The 16,230-nt window shown below is 34.2% G+C and overlaps 1 protein-coding gene across 1 annotated transcript; it reads left to right on the top strand.

Moving 5' to 3' along the window:
• Positions 1–4,632, top strand: LOC108346233 (putative disease resistance protein At3g14460). The gene is given in 3 exon segments (XM_017585250.2): positions 1–2,417; positions 2,420–3,957; positions 4,110–4,632. Coding segments are annotated over 2 exon segments (3,741 nt in total). The 5' UTR covers positions 1–194; the 3' UTR covers positions 3,938–3,957; positions 4,110–4,632.
• The last annotated feature ends 11,598 nt before the right edge of the window (positions 4,633–16,230 follow it).

Consider the following 16,230-nt stretch of genomic DNA (forward strand, 5'->3'; position numbering starts at 1 on the left):
TGAAGAGCCTTGTCTTTTAGAAAAGATAAAATATTCACCCCCACTAAGTCGAGCTAAGAGTTAAACTGAAGAGTGTTAAAGCATGCCAAATCTCCTCCTAAAAGTCCACCTTGTCAAGAACCAATCCAACTTTTGCACCTTGTTCATTTCCTTTGCGTTTCTACTCTGATCATCAGTTGTTTGTTCCTGAGATCATGGCATTAGCCGTGGTAGGTGGTGCTCTTCTCTCTGCTTTCCTTGACGTTCTTTTTGACAGGCTAGCTTCCCCTGAGCTTGTCAGCCTGATCCGTGGAAAGAAACCTGACAAGTTGCTTCGAAAGGTGGAGAACCAGCTGATAGTCCTTAGAGTTGTGCTTGCTGATGCTGAGAATCGACAAGTCACAGACTCCAATGTCAAAAAGTGGCTCGATGTTCTCAGAGATATTGTCTATGAGGTTGATGACTTACTTGATGAAATTTCTACTAAAGCTGCTACTCGAAAGGAGGTAAGCAATTCCTTTTCTCATATTTTCAATAGGAAAAGGATTGTTAGTATTAATAAGTTGGAGGACATAGCTGAAAGATTAGATGACATTTTAAAACAAAAGGAGAGTCTTAATTTGAAGGAGATTCCGGTGGAAAGCAACCAGCCATGGAAAGATCAGCCAACATCTTTGCAAGACAGATATGGTATGTACGGTAGGGATAAAGACAAGGAGGCCATAATGAAGCTGGTATTAGAGGATAACACTGATGATGAAGTGTCCGTGATCCCTATTGTAGGCATGGGTGGGGTTGGAAAAACCACTTTGGCCCGATCTGTGTACAACGATGGAAAATTGAAGCAGATATTTGATTTAAAGACATGGGTTTGTGTTTCTGATATATTTGATACTCTGAAGGTCACAAAAACTATGATGGAGGAAATTACCAAGATGCCTTGTAATTTCAATGATCTAAATTTACTTCAACTTGAATTGATGGACAAGCTGAAAGGTAAAAGATTCTTGATTGTTTTGGATGATGTTTGGATTGAGAACTGTGATGGTTGGAATAGTCTTACAAAACCATTTCTAAGTGGGATTAGGGGAAGTAAAGTTCTCGTGACAACCCGCAACGAAAGTGTAGCGGCTGTAATCCCTTTTCATGTTGTTAAAGTATATCATCTAAACCAATTGTCAAATGAAGATTGTTGGTTGGTGTTTGCAAATCATGCATTTCCTCTTTCAGAAGGTAGTGAAAATAGAGGAACTCTAGAAAAGATTGGAAAGGAGATTGTTAAAAAGTGTGATGGGTTGCCTTTAGCTGCACAGTCACTTGGAGGAATGTTAAGAAGAAAACAAGCTATTAGGGATTGGAATAATGTACTTGAAAGTGACATTTGGGAACTGCCTCAAAGTCAGTGTATAATTATTCCAGCACTCAGAATAAGTTATAATCATCTCCCTTCACATTTAAAACGGTGTTTTGTATATTGCTCATTGTACCCCAAGGATTACGAATTTCGAAAGGATGAACTGATCCTGCTGTGGATGGCCGAAGATCTTTTAAAAGCACCAAGAAAAGAAAAGACTTTAGAAGAAGTTGGTGAGGAGTATTTTGATGATTTGGTTTCAAGATCGTTTTTCCAATATTCAACTAGTGGAATTCGGGGCATTGATTTTGTGATGCATGACCTCATGCATGATCTAGCAACATTCCTCGGCGGGGAATTCTATTTCAGAGCAAATGAACTTGGAAAAGAAACCAAAATTGATAGAAAGACTCGTCATTTGTCTTTTGCAAGATTCAGTGATCCAGTCTCCGATATTGATGTTTTTGAGACAGCCAAATTTCCAAGAACTTTCTTGCAGAACAATAATAAAGATTCTCCATTCAACAACGAAAAGGCATTACGTATTATAGTGTCGATGTTTAAGTACTTGAGAGTTTTAAAATTTAGTGACTACCAAAGTGAGCTTGTTCTGCCTGATTCAATTGGTGAATTGATCCATTTGCGTTACTTAAATCTCAGTCATACATCTATAGCAATACTGCCAGAGTCATTATGTAATCTGTACAATCTACAAACTTTGAAATTGGGTTCTTGCTTTAATCTGACTAAGTTACCTAAAGACATTCAAAATCTTGTAAACTTGCGTCATCTTGAAATTTTTAACACTCCCATAAAAGAGATGCCTATAAGAATGGGGAAACTAAATCAATTACATAACTTGGATTGTTATGTTGTGGGCAAGCATAAAGAAAATAGCATCAAAGAACTGGGAGGACTTCCAAATCTCCATGGTTGGTTTTGTATTGAGAAATTAGAGAATGTTACCAAAGGTGAAGAAGCACTAGAGGCCAGGATAATGGATAAGAAGCACATTACCCGTTTATTGTTAAAATGGTCTGTACGTAAGGATGATATCATCGACTTCCAAATTGAATTAGATGTATACTCGACAAGTTACAACCTCATCAAGACCTGAAATCGCTTGAAATAAGCGGTTATAGAGGAACAACATTTCCAGAATGGGTGGGAAATTATTCTTATCAAAATATAACTAATCTGCATTTACAAAATTGTAACAACTGTTGCATGCTTCCTTCACTTGGGCAACTACCGTCTCTCAATAACCTTATTATTTCAACTATGAGTTCGGTGAAAACTATTGATACAGACTTTTATAAGAAGGATGATTGTTCATCTGTGACGCCCTTTCCATCCCTTCAATATCTAAGCATTTATAATATGGCTTGTTGGGAGGTATGGAATGCTTTTGATTCAGAAGCTTTTCCTGTGCTCAAGAATCTGTGTATAGAACAATGCCCTAAACTAATGGGAGATCTGCCAAATCACCTTCCCGCTCTGCAAAAACTCACGATTATAAATTGCAAGCTTCTTGTTTCTTCTATCCATGGGCCTCCCACACTTCGAACATTAAAGATACTTAACAGCAACAAAGTAGCGTTTCATGAGTTTCCTCTTTTGGTGGAAAGTATAGATGTAGAAGGAGGCCCAATGGTGGAGTCCATGATGGAGGCCATCTCTAACATCCAACCTACTTGCCTGCAATCTTTGAAATTACAAAATTGTTCGTCAGACATATCTTTTAGAGGTGGTCGTCTTCCTGCGTCTTTGAAAGCTCTTGATATCAGAGGTATAAACAAACTGAAATTCCCGTTGCAACACAAACACGAATTACTGGAATCACTTTCAATAGATAATAGTTGTGATTTGCTTTCGTCTCTTCCATTGGCTATCTTCCCAAATCTCACTAGTCTTGAAATCAGAAACTGTGAAAATATGGAATCACTTTTGGTCTCAGGGTCAGAGTTGCCAAAGAGACTGCACTCTTTTACTATTGGCCACTGTCCCAACTTTGTATCATTCCCGGGAGAAGGATTGTGTATGCCCAATCTGACTACCTTCATTGTTTACGATTGTGACAAGTTGAAGTGGTTGCCCGATCAGATGGGAACTCTTGTCCCAAAGATGGAATATCTTGGCATATCCAACTGTCAACAAATTGAGTCATTCCCTGGAGGAGGTATGCCACCTAACTTGAAAACAGTTGACATCGGAAATTGTGAGAAACTATTAAGGGGCCTAGGATGGAAATCGATGGACATGGTTACCTCTCTCATTGTGTGCGGTCCATGTGATGGCATCAAATCCTTCCCAAAGGAGAGTTTGCTGCCTCCCTCCCTTGTGTCTCTGGATCTAATTGATTTGTCTAGTCTGGAAACGTTGGATTGCAAGGGCCTTCTCCATCTCACATCACTCCAACAATTAAACATTGAATGGTGCGAAAAGCTGGAGAATATTGCGGGAGAAAAGCTGCCTCTCTCTCTAATAAAATTAACGATAGATGAATGTCCCTTGCTGAAACAACGATGCCACAAAAAGGACCGTCAAATTTGGCCTAAAATCTGCCATGTCCGTGGGATAAACATTGCCGGTAGATGGATTTAAAGAGCATGGATGATGAGAAGGTAATTCTCCTTCTTTCACTTACATCATCAACCTCCAACCATGAAAAACTATTTCTTATTTCTTATATGGCTTGGTATTGTGCAGAACACTGAAAATGTTTCATACTCTTTAACTGCTACACATATCTGAAGTGCTGTTTTTCTCATTGTAGATGAAGATGGCAGACTGGCTGATATAAGGGGAGAGGGGGCAATGAAAAATCGAAGAGAATAGCACTGATCAATGACAGTGTCAAGAGAATAGCACCGAAAAAACATCAGCATGCAGGAACTAAGTCATGAGGGCTGGGATAGGTAATAACTATGAAAGTCGCAGAGATCATCCCAGCGTTACAGCTCCTATTTTGCATATAACACCCACGTATACTGAACAATAACTGAAAAGTTATGTCATGCTTCACACTATTGCTCTGCTATCTGTTTCTACATATTTGAAGTTTTACCTTTTTTTATGAATATTGTGTTCCAGCAAACTATATACTTCCCATTCTGTGATTATCTTTTCGAAAATGGATTTAGAACTAATTCTAAGGTGAGATTTATATTTATGTATAACCTTAGATACCATTTTGAAAAGTCTGAACTTGTTATTTACTCAATTATGCAAGGTGATATTTGTACGAATTTATATATTATAAATAGTAATGTAGATCTCCAATACTATCTCTAATGTGTATGCTGAGTGAAATCCATTTTTGACTAAATCTTGTTGCCAGTTTTCAAAAGGAAATTGAAGTAGAGGAATCATCATTTTCACAAAGCTTTTGGTGCTCCATATCAGAGTGGAGGTAGTGGTTTAATCAGACTTTCATCAAATTCACTTAGAAACAAACATCAAACTTCCAAAAGAAACGGTATTTATTTTGTTGGGTCCACGACAGAATGTATGTTTGGTTTCCCGTTTGCAAGACACCAAACAAAAGTTTATGATTTTAGAATCTGAAAATAGCGAAGTACGTATATGTTGTGTGTGAAAAACTCCCAAAACACCCGAAGACTCTGACTTAAAATTTGAAGAACTGAAACTCTAAATTCTGGGGAACACACTGTACTACTGAAGTATTTAAACTAGACAATTTTCAGTATGGACAATTACTTGTCTTTCGTTGGCTTTGCTGTTACCTTACAGGAAAAGTAAAAAGCATTGCTCCTAATGCCATGCCAAAACAAAGAGATGAATTTTTCATGATTTAATATTATTGTACCAAAATATTTGAAAAAGAAAAGAACAAACTTGAAACTTCAATGCATACAAGTTATACCTAAGATGCATCAATAAGAAATATTACAATATTGAACAATAAATTACCGATTTTGGATTTAACTTAAAAACTGGAATTTTCATGAACCGTAAAAGGAAATTCATTAATGAAACGAAGAAAATATTATAGGAGCATACAACACTTCCAAAAGCATGTGTATAGAGAAGTGTCAATACATGTGTTGAACTGTATGGTCATTGTTAAAGAATTAATAATAGCATAGTTTTTACCTATAAGCTTATAACCATAATATTATGTTATATAGCTTCCTCCATTTTACCTGTCTTTTTTTATTTTTTTCATAGAGAACATTTTTTATGAAATAATGAAATAGATATTAATATAAGAACATTATACAATCCACTTTCTTAGACAACTTTTTTTATGAAATAATCAAATAAACTTACAAACCTACTATTGAAATATATAATATTTTTGGACACATCGGCATAAATAAATTTTGTTGCTATCATAAAATAGGAGCATATCCAAATTTATAGTTTATCAAAGTTGTCATATGGTCTAGTTTCTTAAACTGATACTGCAAAGAGGTAATATGGCACATTAAAATAAACACAATCATTCAGTTAAGTTTCATAGCTATTTAAATTTAACAGTGACAATTAAAATAAAATTATCAAACACTAGAGTCAAAAGGGATTTGAAGCACACTTATCCAACTCTCATGACAACAAGAACAGAGTACTTAAAGACCCACCTGACCTTCATTATGCTAATTGTCATACTCTAAGCTACAAGAAGCATCAACCACTCACCATTTCCCCACAGTGAAAAATTTAAATCGCTTTCATCAAATGATAGCGCAAATAGCTACAGCAAAATCATCGATGCTTGCATCACTGAACAATATATATACAATTGACAGACTTAAATAAATGGTATATTTCGAAGTAATATAGAGTAAATAGGTAATTGCATACAAATACTATGAAACATACAAAGAATACTATGAAACATACAAAGAATACAAATTAAAAAGAAATGCTTATAAATGTTTTGACAGTAGTAGAATTAAAATGGGATAATGGTGCACCTGAATTATACACCAAACACAACGTCAAGCAACTATTTTCTAAAGGGGAAATTAAGAAAACCTTCTCACAACAGAAAAAAAGTTAGACACGAGAACCTGTGGTGTTAATTACCATGATGTTTTAGAAAAAATTATGAGACATGCTTATCTTCACATGATACATAACCACATTTTTAATAAAATAATAATAATTGTCAGAGCGACTGGAGCGGAATTGTTAGCGTGGAATAACAAAAAACCAAGGGGGGTGAATTGGTTTTAATAATAAAGTGTGTCTATTTAAATTTCTTCTCAATTTTACTTACTAAGCATATAATATAAATTAATAACAAGAGTAAGGTTGAGAGAATTTTGCACAGATGATTTTATCCTGGTTCATATCTTACCAATCCTACGTCCAGTCGCTTATCTCAAACCAAGATAAACACTTCACTAATCACAAAACGATTACAAATTACAATCACAAAGAAAAAAATTTTAAAAGTTTAGAAACCACCTCTCTTGATACCATAAGAGATGAACTTGCACCTCCTTTGAGTCTTCACAAAGGATGAATCACTTCCTCCGAATACTTCACGAAGGATGAACCTCTTCCAAACACTTCCTTAGTTGCACCAAGGATGAACCAACTATTCCTCTGTCACCGCAGTAGCACTTCAACAACTTCGCAGACAAGAGTTTCCTTAGCTGAGCAAGAGTACACACAATTCTCAATGATTTCAGAGATCTAGAGCACAAGGGAGGAGTTGTTGTTGATGGAAAATGAGACCCTCTTTATAGACTCAAGCAAATACTCCTCCGTTCCTCGTTTCCAGCCATTTAATGCTTTTAATCGATTAATATCTTTGTTAATCGATTAAAACGAGTGCAACGGCTAGTTTTAATGGCTATAAAACTCCAACGATCACTTTTAATCGATTAATTCTAATTTTAATCGATTAGCTAATCGATTAAAGTAAGTTTTAATCGATTAGCTAATCGATTATTACGAAGCCAGCTAGAGTTTTTCAGCTGTTATCGATTTAATCGATTATTACTGGTTAATCGATTAATACGGTACATTCTTGACTCCAAACATCAAATTTGAACTATGAAAGTACATGGAACCAAAAACTACTAAGAATCTAAGTCCTGACCACTTAATTACAATTATTACAAAAGCTTTATATAATATTACAAGTCTTCAAATGATCTTCTTGAAACTAATACTTCTTGACTTGATTTGGACATCATCAAAACTTCTTCATCATTTTGCTAACATTCTCCCCTCTCTTTGATGATGATCAAAAAATCATTTTGCTTTAAAGCTTTTAGTAATAACCTGGATACAAACACAACTTAAGGAATAACATTAGTGAAACAACATAGGAAAATATAAGCTTTAAAATATTTTCTCCCCCTTTTTTGGTCATAATTAAAAAGTTGTGTTAAAATTATTCTCCCCCTCAATAAAAAGCATGTATGCATAAGATGTAAACAAACATAATATTTTATATGATATCATTAAACATTGAAACATACTATAACTTTCAAAGCATACACACAAGAAAAATTTAAAACATCTTAGAACAACAAGAGGATTTAAAAGTCATCACTAGCTATCTTGAAAATACTTCTCTAAACCGGAGATCCTCTCATCAATATTCTTGAGATGAGTACAAATTTCCTCATGGCGAGCATTTTGCAGTCTTGCCATCTTAGACATTTGCCTAGACAAGCTTGTCATACTAAACTCTTCTTGCCCTTGAGATGGACCTGCAACATGAGTTGGGTCAGGCATCGGATTATCTTCTTCATCTTCATCTGCGGGAGCATCAACATCATCAGCATAAATGTATACATTTCCTTGCTTTATGAAGCCCATTTGCCTTAGGGAATTATCTCCAATTTTGTGGTTTGGAAGCACACGCTCAACTCTTTCATTGGAGATATCGACCCCTTTATATTCGCATATACGGGAGACTAAGAGAGGATAGGGGAGAGGTGCAGAATCCAACTGTTTTGCTTTGAACATGATGCTCTGGATAAGATGGGGCCAATTAATAGGAATACTTTGAAGTATCCCAAACATGATCATAAGATCAAATTCAGAGCATTGGGCATGGTTGAACCCTCTTGGACATAAGAGCCACACCAGAAGATAATGGAGAAGATGTTCTTCCATCTTCAGTCCACCAATAAGAAGGAGTCTGCTATTCTGGTGCTGTTGGGGATGCTTCAAAAAAGAGCAATATACCATGATTTTGTTAAAGTCAGAAAAATCACTTGGTATAATTTGACAATTTTCTAAAATAGGGACCTTAGCAACATTTGTTCAAACTTCATTGTCAAGGAAAATATCAACCCCCTTTACCCTTATGTGGAAAATACCATCATGAACCTTGAGGTTGTAGTAGAAAACCCGAACACGATCGGGATAGTAACTCCCTCGAAGTTCCATCAAGTATTGAACTCCTTGTTCAACAATGAGATGAGGAAAGCTGAATCCATAAGATGTGAACCATTGGAGATCAATAAACTTTTGCTTGAGAACTTTTCTCTCCTTCCAAAACTGCATAAAAGATTGTTATTCTTCCACATCGGAAATCCATCCTTGAACATTTGCATCACGTTGCGGAGGGTTGCTCTCGAAAGCCACACTTCTTCTTCTCCTCCTTCTGGATGATTCAGCCATATGTGAAGGGAAATAAATGGTGGCAGCAGCTTTTAGATGATGAAAAAGAGAAGAAGATGATCTCAAAAGAGTTGGAAAATTCTAAATAAGGTAAGGAAGCATAAATGGGATATAAATAGGGTAAGAGGAGCTTCAAAACGTTCATAAAAATCACAATATAGCCGTTTAGAGACGTTAAGAGTTGTTGCCAACGGATAGAAAATCAAAAACCAGCGTACTGGAACGCTTTTAATCGATTAAACTACTCTTTAATAGATTACGTAATCGATTAAAACTGGAATTAATCAATTATATCGTATGTGAGTCAACAGCGTATTAGGGGAAACACTTTTAATGGATTAAAACTCCTTTTAATCGATTAAACACACTAAAGCACGAAAAACTTTACGAAAAAAATACTTCTAAGAGATTTCTAGAAATCCTAAATCCCTCCTAAGCTCAAAAAATCTATCCTTAGGCAATGCTTTGGTGAAGATATCAGCTAATTGGTGCTTTGTGTCTATATACTCTATCTCACACACTCCTTTCTACACATGATCTCTAAGAAAATGGTGCCTAATCTCTATATGCTTGGTTCTAGAGTGCATTATGGGATTCTTTGTAAGATTAATTGCACTTGTATTATCGCACTTAAGTGGTATATGATCTAAGTGAATATCATAATCTTCTAATTGTTGTTTCATCCATAAGATTTGTGCACAACAATTACCAGCAGCAATATACTCGGCCTCAATTGTTGATAAGGCTACACAGGCTTGTTTCTTAGAGTGCTAGGAAACTAAGGAACTACCTAGAAGAAGACATGTTCCACTAGTGCTTTTTCTATCGATCTTACAACCTCCATAATCTGTATCTGGAAAACCTACAAGACTAGGTTCCACTCTTGAAGGATACCATAAACCAAAGGATGTAGTGCCCTTAAGATATTTCAATATATGCTTAACTGCAGTAAGGTGAGATTCTCTAGAACTAGATTGATACCTAGCACACACAGACACTTTGCATAATATCTAGTATACTAGCAGTAAGATATAATAAAGAACCGATCATACCTCTACATTTAGTTTGATTTACCTCTTTACTGGTCTCATCTTTATCTAAATAGCATGAGGTTCCCATGGGAGTAGATGCTTCCTTGGCGTTGTCCATTTCAAATTTTTTGAGAATTTCTTTGTAGTATTTAGTTTGAGAAATGAACGTACCTTCTTCCATTTGTTTAATTTGAAGACCGAGGAATAATGTTAATTCTCCCATCATTGACATCTCAAATTCTCCCTGCACAGTCTTAGCAAAATTCTCACAAAGAGATTTATTAGAGGAACCAAATATAATATCATCAACGTATACTTGGATAATTAGAAAATGTTTTCCGACTCTTTTAATAAACAATGTTGAATCAACTTTTCCTCTATTAAAATCATTTTCTAAAGAAAATTACTAAGTCTTTCATACCAAGATCTAGGTGCTTGTTTTAAACCATATAGTGCTTTCTTCAATTTATAGGTGTGATTAGGATATTTAAAATCTTCAAAACCTGGTGGTTGTTCAACATACACATCTTCTTTGATGAAACCATTTATAAAAGCACTTTTAACATCCATCTGAAATAACTTAAATTTCATTATAGATGCGTAAGCAAGAAGTATGTGTATTGCCTCTAACCTGGCAACTGGAGCATATGTCTCATCATAATATATGCCTTCTTCTTGACTGTATCCTTGTGCTACAAGCCTAGCTTTATTCTTGGTGATGTTTCCATCTTCATCCAGTTTGTTTCTAAACACCCATTTGGTTCCAATTACTTGATGAGTGCCTTTTCTAGGAATTAATTCCCAAACTTGATTTCTTTCAAACTGGTTGAGTTCTTCTTGCATTGTTATACACCACTTTTCATCTTAAAGAGCTTTCTTAATGTTTTTCGGTTCTATCTGTGAAACAAAAGCAACATTCATGCAATAATTTACTATTTCTTCTAGTGTTTACCCCTTCAGAAATGTCTCCGATAATGTTGTCCAATGATAATCCTCTAGGTTGTTGCCATATTTTGTGTAGATCTTCATCTTGAGGATTGTCATCGTTATTTGCTTCCTTTGTTGTCTTTGGCAATTCTTCATCATTACCTGTATCTGATTCATCTGACTCAAGAGAGTTTTCCTCAAGGTCCACAATTTCATCAAAGACAACATGCACAGATTCTTCTATTACAAAAGTTTTTCGATTAAATATTCTATAAGCTTTACTCGTTAGAGAATATCCGAGAAAAATACCTTCATCCGCTTTGGAGTCAAATTTTTCTAAATTTTGTTTTCCATTATTTAAGACAAAACATTTGCATCCAAAAATTCTCAAATGTGAAACATTTGGTTTTCTACTTTTGAAAAGTTCATAAGGAGTACGTTTCAAAATAGGTCTAATAAGCATTCTATTCAATACATAACATGCAGTACTCATAGCATCAGCCCAAAATTGTTTAGGAACATTATATTCATTTAACATAGTTCTAGCAAGTTCCTCTGGGAATCTATTTTTACTTTTTACAACTCCATTTTGTTGAGGAGTTCTAGGTGCAGAAAAGTTATGAGAAATGTCATTTTCTTCATAGAAAGTTTCAAATAATTCATTTTGAAATTCACCTCCATGGTCACTTCTAATAGCTTTTATTTTCAAATCTTTTTCATTTTGCACTAAAATTGCAAATTTTTTAAATTCCTTGAAAGCTTCACTTTTAAGAGTAAGAAAGAAAGTCCAAGTATATCTTGAATAATCATCAACAATAACTAAAGCATAATAATTACCACCAAAACTTTTTATCCTAGAAGGACCAAGTAAATCCATGTGCAAAAGTTCTAATGGTTTTAAGCTAGAAACAACATTTTTCGAATGAAAAGATGATTCTACTTGTTTACCCTTTTGACATGCATCACACAATTTATCTTTCACAAATTTTAGTTTTGGTAAATCAATTACTAAGTCTCTAGAAATGAGTTTATTCAATTGTTGCATATGAATATGAGCAGCTCTCTTATGCCATAACAATGTATTTTCTTCTTTTACAACTAAACATGAAATGTTCTTATTTGATGCATTTTCTAAGTCTATCAAATAAATATTGTTATGCCTAATTCCTTTTAAAGCAACTTCAGAAGAATCATTTTTATAGATAGTGCAAGAGTTTTGTTCAAAGGTTACCTTGAGTCCTCTATCGCATAGTTGACTAATGCTAATTAGATTGTGCCTTAGTCCTTCCACATAAAGAACATCTTTGATCATCAAGGTATCCTTACTTCCAATATCTCCTTTCCAAGGATTCTTCCTTTATTGTTGTCACCGTAGGTGACAAAGCCTTGCTCCTTTTTCCGGAAGTTTGTAAATTTCGTTGTCTCCGGTCATGTGTTTTGAGCTTCCACTGTCAAGACACCACATGAACTTCCTTGATTTTGATAATTCCTACAAAAAAAAAAATAGGCTTCTTAGGTTCCAAACTACTTTGTATGGGTCCTTTGGGTTATATTTAAATTATTTTGCAATCCAAACATATCTACCACTTAAAAAACCATAATGCTTAATTTTACATTTGTTTGAAGTATGACCCTTTTTCATACAATAGAAGAATGATACCACATTTGTGTTTCTATAAGTTGCCTTTTTCTATCCACATTCTACGGGTTCTATTGTTATGTTTATTTTTAATTTTAGGAACATACTTATTAACAACCTTATTTTCATTTTTCTTGCTGCATTCTCCTAAGGTTATGTTATCTAGTAATTGTTATGATTCACACAAGATGCACACTCATTACTACTAAGATAATTACCTTTTTCATAAAATAAAATTTTATTTTTCAAATTTTTATTCTCTTCACGAATAATTTTCAACTCTGATTTTAAATTTTCATTTTCTTCAGAAAGATTTTCAATATTTAATTTTAAATTTTCATTTTCTTCAAGAACTTTTTTATGATTAAATTTTAAAACTTTAAAAAAAAATTCAATTTCTTATGAGCTTTATCTAATTTTTCATATTCTTCTATTAAAGCAGCATAAGTTTCATGCAATTCATCTTCACTAAGTTGACTATAATTTTCAGAATGGCTAGATGTACTTACTTGGCTAGCAGTGTCGTCGTCTGCCATCAAACAAATGTTTGCTTCTTCATCAGATTCGCTCAAATCAGAAATTGTTTCATTGTCATCCTCCCATGCAATATAGGCCTTCTTTTTCTTGAAGTTTTTCTTTTCTTTCTTTTTTTCACCCTTCTTTTGATTTGGACAGTCAGCTTTTAAGTGCCCCTTTTCTCCGCAACTGTAGCATCTGTAATTTGAGGAAGATCCTTGATTTTCTCTCTTTTCATATCTAAATCTTCCTTTGCCTTTTGATTTCATGAACTTGTTAAGCCTTTTGATCACAAGACTCAAATTTTCTTCATCATCTGAGTCTTCATCTTCTGTCCTACTTTTGCTCCTTTCGACCTTAGATTTGAAAGCTAACGTCTTTTTCTTAGTTTTTGCTTCTTCTTCATCTAGTCTTCCAAGATCAAGCTCATGCTCTCTCAACTTTTCAAATAGTGCCGCCATGGTCATCGTGTTGAGGTTTTGTGACTCAAAAATTGCAGTCACCTTTGGTTGCCACAACCTGTCTAAAGATTTCAAAATTTTTATTAAGTTCATCATTTTCGAAAGACTTACCTAGTCCAATGAGATGATTAACGATGTTTGTAAAGCGTTTTTGAACGTCTGAAATTGTTTCTCCTTGCCTCATTATGAACATTTCGTATTCTTGAATTAGGGTATTCTTTCTTGCTCTCTTTCGTCATTTGTACCTTCGTGGGTCACTCTCAGCACTTCCCACATTTCTTGAGCGGTCTTACACACAGAAATCCTGTAAAACTCGTCAACGGTTAAAGCAGATGAAATAATGTTTCGAGCTTTCACATCATTTTGAAATCTCTTCTTATCTTCAGTAGTCCATTAAACACGAGGTTTTGGTTCCTGCATATTGTTAGTAGGAACAAAAGGGCCAAATGCAATAGCTTCCAAAATATCAACATCAATTGACTCAATAAATAATTTCATTCTAACCTTCCAGAATGCATAATTTTCACCTGTGAATAGGGGTGGTCTATTGATAGAAGCACCCTCTGCAAAAGTTTGATATGATCCTGCCATTTGAATAACTATCAAATCGAGCTCTGATTCCAAATGTCAGAGCGGCTGCAGCGGAATTGTTAGCATGGAATAACAAACCAAGAGGGGGGGTGAATTGGTTTTAATAAGAAAGTGTGCCTTTTTAAATTTCTTCTCAGTTTTACTTACTAAGCATATAATATAAATTAATAACAAGAGTAAGGTTGAGAGAAATTTGCACAGATGATTTTATCCTGGTTCGGATCTTACCAATCCTACGTCCAGTCGCTTATCTCAAACCAAGATAAACACTTCACTAATCACAAAATGATTACAAATTACAATAACAAAGAAACAATTTGTAAAAGTTTAGAAATCACCTCTCTTGATACCACAAGAGATGAACCTACACCTTCTTTGAGTCTTCACAAAGGATGAATCACTTTCTCCTCACGAAGGATGAACCTCTTCCAAACACTTCCTTAGTTGCACCAAGGATGAACCAGTTATTCCTCTGTCACCGCAATAGCACTTCAACAACTTCGCAGACAAGAGTTTCCTTAGCTGAGCAAGAGTACACACAATTCTCAATGATTTCAGAGATCTAGAGCACAAGGGAATAGTTGTTGTTGATGGAAAATGAGAGTCTATTTATCGACTCAAGAAAATACTCCTCCGTTCTTCATTTCCAGTCATTTAACACTTTTAATCGATTAATATCTTTGTTAATCGATTAAAACGAGTGCAACGGCTAGTTTTAACGGCTATAAAACTCCAACAGTCACTTTTAATCGATTAATTCTAATTTTAATCGATTAGCTAATCGATTAAAGTAAGTTTTAGTCGATTATTACGAAGCCAACTACAATTTTTCAACTATTATCGATTTAATCGATTATTATTGGTCTTAATCGATTAATACGGTACATTCTTGACTCCAAACATCAAATTTGAACTATGAAAGTACATGGAACCAAAAACTACTAAGAATCTAAGTTCTAACCACTTAATTACAATTATTACAAAAGCCTTATATAATAATACAAGTCTTCAAATGATCTTCTTGAAACTAATACTTCTTGACTTGATTTGGACATCATCAAAACTTCTTCATCATTTTGCTAACAATAATAATAACACATGGAAATTGGTCATGATTGATTCATCAAACAACACTCAAATATCAAGATATATAGACTTGAATCGATTAACAAGTTCTTAACCAGAATTTAGTCTTTCTTTGTCATCAGTAACAATATACTAATGACCCTGGGATTCCTACTTTGACTTTAGTATTGTTCAAGAAGAAATAGATTGTCCTACTAATTTCTAAAACAATCTTACCAGCACAAGCAAATAATATTCAGCAACACTTATACATCTCAAGATGCAAAGAAATGAAAGGAGGATATGATGGTGTTTACAAAAGAATAAATCATTGGTTCCAGCTTTACTCAATATAAACTAACAAAGTGATCCTCAAACCTATGGAAAAGTGGTGATACATATAAGCATGTTTATGAATTCTTAATTGCTTATTTTAACAAATCAAAAATTAATTTTACATGGAAACAAGACACCACATATCATAGCAAGAAGGCAATACTCTATCTCCACCACAATCTAGATCAATAATAAAAACAAGATGAATGAAATATGTTATTCTGCATAACTTGAGAGTTCTCAGCTCCAATATTTAATTCTTCACACTAGTTACATACTTGAGGAGCATGGTGACAACGTCCCATGATATTCTCTCTGCTTCAGTTTTCAAGTGATGATTTATCTAACATAAATTAAATCTATGTGAAATTAGTAATGATAATAGCGACTATTAAGATGTTATTATCACTCCAACACATTGTTATTATTACTAATATTGCCAATTTAGTTTAATTTTTTCATTTTGATAAATAAAAGAAAATAAAAAATATATAATAATATAGTTTTCTCTATTATTATTATGATTATTATATACTACTGAATATATATATATATATATATATATATATATATATATATATATATATATATTAAGAGTCATGGTTGGTGTCGCAACCGGAATCGCGACGGGACGACGATCCAATAAAAGAAGAAGGATATATATTGAAAAAGAGATTTTGGAGTCGCCACCATAGTTTATTCTGGAAAACTACGGAA

This window comes from Vigna angularis, chromosome 9, assembly GCF_016808095.1.
Source record: "Vigna angularis cultivar LongXiaoDou No.4 chromosome 9, ASM1680809v1, whole genome shotgun sequence".
Lineage (NCBI taxonomy): Eukaryota > Viridiplantae > Streptophyta > Magnoliopsida > Fabales > Fabaceae > Vigna > Vigna angularis.